Source organism: Haematobia irritans, chromosome 4, assembly GCF_050003625.1.
Source record: "Haematobia irritans isolate KBUSLIRL chromosome 4, ASM5000362v1, whole genome shotgun sequence".
Lineage (NCBI taxonomy): Eukaryota > Metazoa > Arthropoda > Insecta > Diptera > Muscidae > Haematobia > Haematobia irritans.
The window spans coordinates 20,433,794-20,443,403 of record NC_134400.1 but is presented as its reverse complement, the minus strand read 5'-3'; the positions used below and the strand labels follow the sequence as shown (position 1 = coordinate 20,443,403).

The following is a 9,610-nucleotide window of genomic DNA, read 5'->3' as shown; positions in this document are numbered from 1 at the left end:
ATGAAATTTGCTTCTCTTTTAGGCTCCGCAAGCCAAATCTGAGGATCGGTTTATATGGGGACTATATAATTATGGACCGATGTGGACCGATTTTTGCATGGTTGTTAGAGACTATAGACCAACACCATGTACCAAATTTCAGCCGGATCGGATGAAATATGCTTCTGTTAGAGGCTCCACAAGCCAATCTGAGGGTCCCTTTATATGGGGGCTATACGTAAAAGTGGACCGATATGGCCCATTTTCAATACCATCCGACCTACATCGATAACAACTACTTGTGCCAAGTTTCAAGTCGATAGCTTGTTTCGTTCGGAAGTTAGCGTGATTTCAACAGACGGACGGACGGACGGACGGACGGATGGACGGACGGACATGCTTAGATCGACTCAGAATTTCACCACGACCCAGAATATATATACTTTATGGGGTCTTAGAGCAATATTTCGATGTGTTACAAACGGAATGACAAAGTTAATATACCCCCATCCTACACGCTCGCAAAAAATCGCTTCTGTAACATATACTCCCAAACATATTTTGCTTCAAGCATATACATTTTTGGGTATTGCCCAAACATTTATATGTTTGATCTCTTCCAATATATAATATGTTTGAAAGCATATTGGTCTAAACAATATATGTTTGGGTAGTCTAAGTTCCAAACATTTTGTATTTTGCATCCAAATTCAATAATGTTGTCTTCCAAAAAACAATATGTTATTATGTGAACATATAATATGTTTGGAAGCATTTTGCACCCAAAAATATTATATGCTTAAAAAAAATTCTCCCAAACAATATTGTGCTCAAAATTTTATTTATTTATTTATATATTTACAATCATAATGAATTATGAAAATAAACAGGTAATATAGGTGCTAACAACATAGGTTTTCGACCTGAATGCTCAAAACTTTGTTTCTGCCCAATTGTATATTCCCCGACATCTTTCTCACTTCCACGAGATTTTTTAGTTCTTAGCACCTTTTTCTGTAATACAAACATTGTAGAAGAAATTATTCAATTGTATGATTTTTTTTATTTTAATTTTACCTTTTGCCGGACGGGGATTCGAACAGCGGACCACACAGTTTGTAAGGATCAAAGAAGTAGCTGATCAATTGCCCAAGGAAAAATAAAATGTTAATTTTGTAATAACAAGCAACAACCACCAACTTAATTCAATATCGCTCCCTGTTAAATAGCGCTCCAAGCTACTAAACACATATATGTTTATAGGCTATTTCTAAATTAATATATGTTTGCATCCAAGCATATTATATTTACAAACATTTTATGTCCCAAACATAATATGTTCTAACATATTAACATATATGTCCCAAACATGTTATGCTAGTTTATGAACATTATATGCTTGCACTCAAAAATATTGTGTTTAAAAATTTGTGTTCCAAACATATAATGTTTATAGCCAAACATATGAAAAACAGCCTTTTTCATCCGTGTAGGTGGTGGAAATTTTGTTCATCCCATCAGAAAAAAAATGTCTGGTAAATTTAAGCAGATTTTTACAATAATTTATTACAAGAACTTTCCAGAATTTTAGTTAATTTTTCGTATCTTTAACGAAAATTAATTATGTAAGAACTACATGTAAGTCTAAATACGATCAGCTAGTACATCAAAATTTTAAATTTGAATAACATAGATTAATAAATAAGAGTGTTATGGCCAAATATGACAAAATCGAAAAAAAAAAAATATATTTATATATATATATATATATATATATATATATATATATATATATATATATATATATATATATATATATATATATATATATATATATATATATATATATATATATATATATATATATATATATATTATATATATATATATATATATATATATATATATATATATATATATATATATATATATATATATATATATATATATATATATATATATATATATATATATATATATATATATATATATATATATATATATTTCGATGTGTTACAAACGGAATGACAAAGTTAATATACCCCCCATCCTATGGTGGAGGGTATAAAAATAAATGAAATTATACGTCTTTGATGCGAATTACCATATAACTTGATGGGGAATAACCCCGAACAACTTTTTACAAAGTTTTTATTCTTCAAAATGGATTAATTAAGAAAAGTAATCGTGAAAAATTGCGATTTTAGCGGCTAAACTCGAACTTAATACCCACCTATAAGATATTTTTAGCAGAACTGCATTATTGGCATATAACTATAAATTTAACAAGGGCTGCATACCGAGCTTTACAGCCTGTTTCTGTTTGTCGAACGAGCTCTATCGATCGACTGAAATGCATAGAAAACAGCTGATTGTTGGTTATAAATTCAGCTGTTAAAGATGGGTATTAAGTTCGAGTTTAGCCGCTAAAATCTTCATTTTTTCACGATTACTTTTCTTGAATAATCCATTTTATGGAATACCAACCTTTTGAATGTTTGCTTTGGGCTATTCCCCATGAAGTTATAATGAAATCTGCAACAAATATGTATAATTTTATGCCTTTTTTACTGATTTTGTTTTCACTTTAGTGATAAAATGACGATTAGCGGCTAAACTCGAATTTAATACCCACCTTTAGTGTCCATTTCAGTCGATCGATAGAGCTCGTTTGACATACAGAAACAAGCTGTTAATGTGAACAATCGATAACAACCACTCAATCAATTTTGTTAGAGATGCATTCCATCTCTAACAAAATCGATAATAACAGCTCACTTAATTTTCGCGTATATTTTTGTGACTAGCAGCTTTATGAACCTCTCGTACTTACACGCTCTTTTACCGTGACTAAACTAAACTAAAATCCCTAGCTGGTTATTTGCCATCACTGGCCAGAATGCATTTCAATTAGTGAGAGACGATAACGGAGAGAACATATGTAACTGTATTGTGCAAAGATTTCATATGAACGCAGCAATACATAAGCGAAGATAAAGAAGAAGAGCAATGAATAACAACTTTCATTTGGCTGGCAAATAAATAATTCTTAACAAAATAGATTATTTGCCGATTTAACCTCGAGCTTAGAGGTTGTAAATTTTATATATAAGAATAGAGCGGTGAAAAGTAATTTTCTAAAGAGTTCAAGAAGAGGATCTTCCATTTTGTTATAAAAAAAATTTAAACCAAAGAAATCATGCGTTTCGCATTGATTTTTGTGATTTGTGCAGTGGCTATTCCAGGTAAAAAAACTACAACAAAGACAGCCACTTGTTTTTGTTTATTGATAAGATTATTAATGCAATAAATATATTGCATTTGAAATAGAAATGTTTGTGAAAAAGTGGACATTTTGTGCAATGACATTTGATAACCTACATCACCGTTTTATTAGAATTAACCCCTTACGTGCGTGAATTAAGTGTTATATGTATATTGAAATAATTGTGATCTTGCATTACAATGAAATGATTGAAAAAAAATTCTATATGTTAAGACATTAGTTTTAATGTAAATGTTTAATTTTATAATTAATTACTTTGGATTTTTGAATTTGCGTGGTATGGTGTTGTTTTCTCCTTTCTTTTATATAGACGAAGTGTAGTAGCAATCTATTGTATTTGGTCTCATAAATTTCAAATATTTCTAAAAATTCGATTTGGAACCACGTTGGCCACATTTGGAATTCTACCAAAACTTTTTTTTATTGTTTAGTAGATTTTTAGAATTTTTGGTATTTTGGGTAAATTTTTATAAAAAAACAACAAAGAGGAGGGGAAATTTTTCGTCTATAGCATTTGATTTTGGCCCATATTTGCACACAGAAATTAAGATGATACCATTTGGTATCAACCATTTGGATTTATACTGAAATTTTAGGAATATCAACATTGAATATTGCTAAATTCAGGAGGGGCTACATGTATTTCCGAAATGCTTCACAAGGATATATTTTATAAGTAACGAAATAATAAGTCTTTCACAATCTTAATTCTCGTGTTAATGTGGATACAAAATTGAGGGTTTCCAGCGAAAATTTAACCCTGAAATGTCATCCTTCGTCAAAATGACACTTAATTCACTAAAAAAAAAACTACATTTTTATACCCTCCACCATAGGATGGGGGGTATATTAACTTTGTCATTCCGTTTGTAACACATCGAAATATTGCTCTAAGACCCCATAAAGTATATATATTCTGGGTCGTGGTGAAATTCTGAGTCGATCTGAGTATGTCCGTCCGTCTGTTGAAAGCACGCTAACTTCCGAACGAAACAAGCTATCGACTTGAAACTTGACACAAGTAGTTGTTATTGATGTAGGTCGGATGGTATTGCAAATGGGCCATATCGGTCCACTTTTACGTATAGCCCCAAATTTGGCTTGCAGACCCTCTAAGAGAAGCAAATTTCATCCGAAACGGCTGAAAGTTGATACATGGTGTTAGTATATGATCCTTAACAACCATGCAAAAATTAGTCCACATCGGTTCTTAATTATATATAGCCCCATATAAAGAGAAGAAAATTTCATCCGGTCCGGCTGAAATTTGGTACATGGTGTTAGTATATGGTCTCTAACAACTATGCAAAAATTGGTCCACATCGGTGCATAATTATATATAGCCCCCATATAAACCGATCCCCCGATTTGGCTTGCGGAGCCTCTAAGAGAAGCAAATTTCATCCGATCCGGCTGAAATTTGGTACATGGTGTTAGTAGTATATGGTCTCTAATGACCATGCAAAAATTGGTCCATAATTATATACTGCCCCATATAAACCGATCCCCAGATTTGGCTTGTGGAGCCTCTAAGAGAAGAAAATGTCATCCGATCCGGCTGAAATTTGGTACATGGTGTTAGTATATGGTCTCTAACAACTGTGCAAAAATTGGTCCACATCGGTCCATAATTATATGTAGCCCCCATATAAACCGATCCCCAGATTTGACCTCCGGAGCCCCTTGGAAGAGCAAAATTCATCCGATTCGGTTTAAATTTGGTAGGTGATGTTAGTATATGGTATCCAACATCCATGCAGGAATTGGTTCATATCAGTCCATAATTATATATAGCCCTCATATAAACCGATCTCCAGATTTGACCTCCGGTGCCTTTTGGAGAAGCAAAATTCATCCGATCTGGTTGAAATTTGGTACGTTGTTGTTGTAGTATGTGATATTTAACAACCATGGCAAAAGTGGTCCATATCAGTCCATAATCATATATAGCCCCCATATAAACCGATCCCGAGATTTGGTTTTGGAACCTCTTGGAGGAGCAAATTTCATCCGAGTCAGTTGGAATTTGGTACATTGTGCTAGTATATGGCCGTTAACAACCATGCCTAACTAAGTCCATATCGGTCTATAGTTATATATGGCCCTCAGATAAATCTCGATCCCCAATCACACAAAAATTGGTCCCACGTACCGTGCAAAATGTCCATATCGATTCGTAATTATTTGTACACTTACCTATACATACCTTCTTTGTCTAGTATATACCACGTATGGACTAAATCACAATTTAGAAAACAATGTTAAGAAGTTTTAAGATACCACAACCCAAGTAATTCGATTGTGGATGACAGTCTTTCGTAGAAGTTTCTAGGCAATCCATGGTGGAGGGTACATAAGATTCGGCCTGGCCGAACTTACGGCCTTATATACTTGTTGAACTTTAAAGAGGTCTGGTGGAGAGCCAAAACATACTAACTACCTTTGTGGGAGAATATTGTAAACAATTGATAATAGTTGTTTTAGCAAGTTTTTCTATTATGTATACAAACAAATTTCTTTGGGTATATCCATGGGTAGCAGAGATCTCTGCCCAAAATTTCAGCAAAGCTTCAATTTGTTTGCCATTTATTGTTAAAAGCGCAGACTTAAACTAAAAATTTGGATATTTTCAGAATTTTGATGGAATTTTCGACGTTTTTATGGGGTGATCACTTCTTTATCGTTCTAGGAAGCTTGGTTTAGTAGATAAACCACTTAAACAAACTCATAGAAAAACGTATAAGACTTTTAGAAGACTGTTCTATGAGTATATATAAAAACCAACAAAGATTGATTAACGAAATTAATAAAAACAATGTATCTTTTTATATTCTAGCCTGCCTTGGAACTAACCCCCCGCGTTGGGACCCAAATTATATAGTTAAGGGAACTCTTTATATACCTTATGCTGAAATTGCTGAACCTTTCTATGCCTGGTATGATAAGAATACACAGCGGTCACGTATCGATTACTATGGTGGCATGGTGAAAACTTATCAATTGGCCAATGAACATCCCTATGGAACATCGTTGAAATTGGCCCCAATTACCACACACGATGAACTCAATAAAGTCACATGTTTGCAATTGAATGGAACTGCCGACAATCGTGTAGAAATACAATCAATACTTCCCTATGCAAAGGATTTCTCATTGGTGGGTACAGAGACATTTTTAGGATTTACTTGTGATAAATTCCGTTTGGAAGAAGTCATTGGTCAAAAGAAAAATGTATATACCCTATGGGTGCGCTATAAGAAGTCCCCGCACTATCCAAGTTCGAGAATGCCAATACCAGTGCGTTATGAAATGAGAGGTTACAACACCCTATTGGGATCGCATTATGATCATTATTATTTGGACTATGATAGCTATGAGCATGATGATATACCCAATGAAGTTTTCGAACTTGAGGATGGTATGGAATGTATGGCATATCCAGGTCCGGGTAAAGGTCACTATGCCACTTTTAATCCCATGCAAGAATTTGTACATCCGACCATTAATCATCATGTCGATCATGCATTTGAGGAATTCAAAAATAAACACAATGTTGACTATGGCACCGAACATGAACATGAATATCGTAAAAATGTTTTTAGGCAAAATTTGAGATTTATTCATTCGAAAAATCGTGCTAAATTAAGCTATACTCTGGCCGTCAATCATTTGGCTGATAAAACCGATGATGAGTTGAAAGCACGTCGTGGTTTCAGATCTACGGGTGTATACAACACCGGCAAGCCATTCCCCTATAATAAGGAAAAGCTAAAGGATGAAATACCGGAACAATATGATTGGCGTATTTTTGGAGCCGTGACCCCAGTTAAAGGTAATGAAGAGGGGGGAGGGGCGTATAAAAATGTATTTATGATTTTCATATATTCTAATTTTGTATTTTTTAGATCAATCTGTTTGTGGTTCTTGCTGGTCTTTCGGTACCATTGGCCATATTGAGGGAGCCTATTTCCTTAAAAATGGTGGTAATTTGGTACGTCTTTCCCAACAAGCTTTGATCGATTGTTCTTGGCAATATGGCAACAATGGTTGTGATGGAGGCGAGGATTTCCGTGCTTATCAATGGATGATGGAAATGGGTGGTATACCAACAGAAGAAGAATATGGTCCTTACTTGGGTCAAGATGGTTATTGTCATGCCAAGAATGTCTCACTAGTAGCTCCCATCAAAGGTTTCGTCAATGTCACCTCAAATGATCCCCAAGCCTTTAAAATTGCCCTTCTAAAACATGGCCCTCTGTCGGTGGCCATTGATGCATCACCAAAAACCTTTAGTTTCTACTCTCATGGTGTTTACTATGAACCCACATGCAAGAATGGCCTAGATGAATTGGATCATGCTGTTTTGGCTGTTGGTTATGGTACCATTAATGGTGAAGACTATTGGCTTGTTAAGAATTCATGGTCCACCTATTGGGGCAATGATGGTTATATTCTTATGTCGGCTCGTAAAAACAATTGTGGTGTAATGACCACACCAACATATGTAGAAATGTAAAATATGTTATGTTATAAGGAAATACTATTTAATAATATGAGCAACTAAAAATGCCGGCATTTTCATCTCGTGTTTTTTTCTTTTTTTATGTAATACATGTTTATTCTTGTATTTTAGTTTATAATCGATGTAATTTTTCACACAATTAAGAAAAACGATAATAAAAATGTGATTTGATTGCTTAAATCTGATACGTAAATTAAATCATGGTTTGAATTTGGTTCAAATAGCCCAAGGTAGATGGGGATTTAGGTTTAGAGGATGACACCAATTCTTGACTCGAATTTATGCCCAATAAGACCACTATAGGTCCAGGTGTAGAAATAAAATTTTGACAAAATTTTCTATAGAAATAAAATTTTGACAAAATTTTCTATAGAAAAAAATTTTACAAATTTTTCTATAGAAATAAAATTTTACAAAATTTTCTATAGAAATAAAATTTTACAAAATTTTCTATAGAAAAAAAATTGTACAAATTTTTCTATAGAAATGAAATTTTCTGCAGTAATAAAATTTGGACAAAATTTTCTATAGAAATAAAATTTTGACAAAATTTTCTATAGGAATAAAATTTTGACAAAATTTTCTATAGGAATAAAATTTTGACAAAATTTTCTATAGAAATAAAATTTTGACCAAATTTCCTATAGAACTAAAATTTCGACAAAACTATTTATAGAAATAAAATTTTGACAATATTTTGTATAGAAATAAAATTATAGGGAAATTTTATATCGAATTAAAGTTGTGAAAACATTTTCTATAGAAACAAAATTTGGTCAAAATTTTCTATAGAAATAAAAATTTTGATAAAAATATTCTATAGAAAACAAATTAAAAGTTTTTCTGTTTTTTCGAGCTTGAGATCGAAAAAATAAAAACTTTTATTTGAAAGTAAAGATTGAAAACACACCAAAAACAAAATAAATGTGAGAAAATTTTCAATAGAAATAAAAATTTGACATAATTTTCTATGAAAAATAAAATCTTGGCAAAATTTTCTATAGAAATAAAATTTTGATAAAATTTTCTATAGAAATAAAGTTTTGTGAAAATTTTCTGTTAAAAAAAAAAATTGCCAAAATTTTCTATAGAAATAAAATTTTGATAAAATTTTCTATAGAAATAAAGTTTTGTCAAAATTTTCTATAGAAATAAAATGTTGACAAAATTTTCTATGGAAAAAAAATTTGACAAAATTTTCTATAGAAATAAAATTTTTGAGAATATTTTTTTTTATAGAAATAAAATTTCGACAAAATTTTCTATGGAAAATAAAATTTTGACAAAATTTTCTATACAAATAAATGTTGACAAATCTTTCTGTGGTAAATAAAATTTTGGCAAAATTTTCTATAGAAATAAATTTTGGACAAAATTTTCTATAGAAATAAAATTTGGACAAAGTTTTCTATGGAAATAAAAATTTTGACAAAATTTTCAATAGGAATAAAATTTTGACAAAATTTTCTATAGGAATAAAATTTTGACAAAATTTTCTATAGAAATAAAATTTTGACCAAATTTCCTATAGAACTAAAATTTCGACAAAACTATTTATAGAAATAAAATTTTGACAATATTTTCTATAGAAATAAAATATAGTGAAATTTTATATCGAATTAAAGTTGTGGAAACATTTTCTATAGAAATAAAATTTGGACAAAATTTTCTATAGAAATAAAAATTTTGATAAAATATTCTATAGAAAACAAATTAAAAGTTTTTCTGTTTTTTTCGAGCTTGAGATCGAAAAAAAATAAAAACTTTTATTTGAAAATAAAGATTGAGCACACCAAAAACAAAATAAATGTGAGAAAATTTTC

At 31.3% G+C, this 9,610-nt stretch overlaps 1 protein-coding gene across 1 annotated transcript; it reads left to right on the top strand.

The window, feature by feature from the left end:
* The first annotated feature begins 3,012 nt into the window (after nt 1–3,012).
* CtsK1 (C1 family peptidase 26-29-p) lies at nt 3,013–7,985 on the top strand. The gene is made up of 3 exons (XM_075303321.1): nt 3,013–3,224; nt 6,102–7,097; nt 7,171–7,985. The coding sequence occupies exons 1-3, from the start codon at nt 3,179–3,181 to the stop codon at nt 7,779–7,781; spliced, it is 1,653 nt and encodes a 550-aa protein (XP_075159436.1). The 5' UTR covers nt 3,013–3,178; the 3' UTR covers nt 7,782–7,985.
* Nucleotides 7,986–9,610: the final 1,625 nt, after the last annotated feature.

Bases quoted from the DNA above. Each gene is read 5' to 3' on its own strand.
- CtsK1 (XM_075303321.1), top strand. From the start codon at position 3,179: ATGCGTTTCGCATTGATTTTTGTGATTTGTGCAGTGGCTATTCCAG. The intron at 3,225-6,101 runs GTAAAAAAACTA...TTTATATTCTAG, and splicing joins TTGTGCAGTGGCTATTCCAG to CCTGCCTTGGAACTAACCCC. The intron at 7,098-7,170 runs GTAATGAAGAGG...TGTATTTTTTAG, and splicing joins AGCCGTGACCCCAGTTAAAG to ATCAATCTGTTTGTGGTTCT.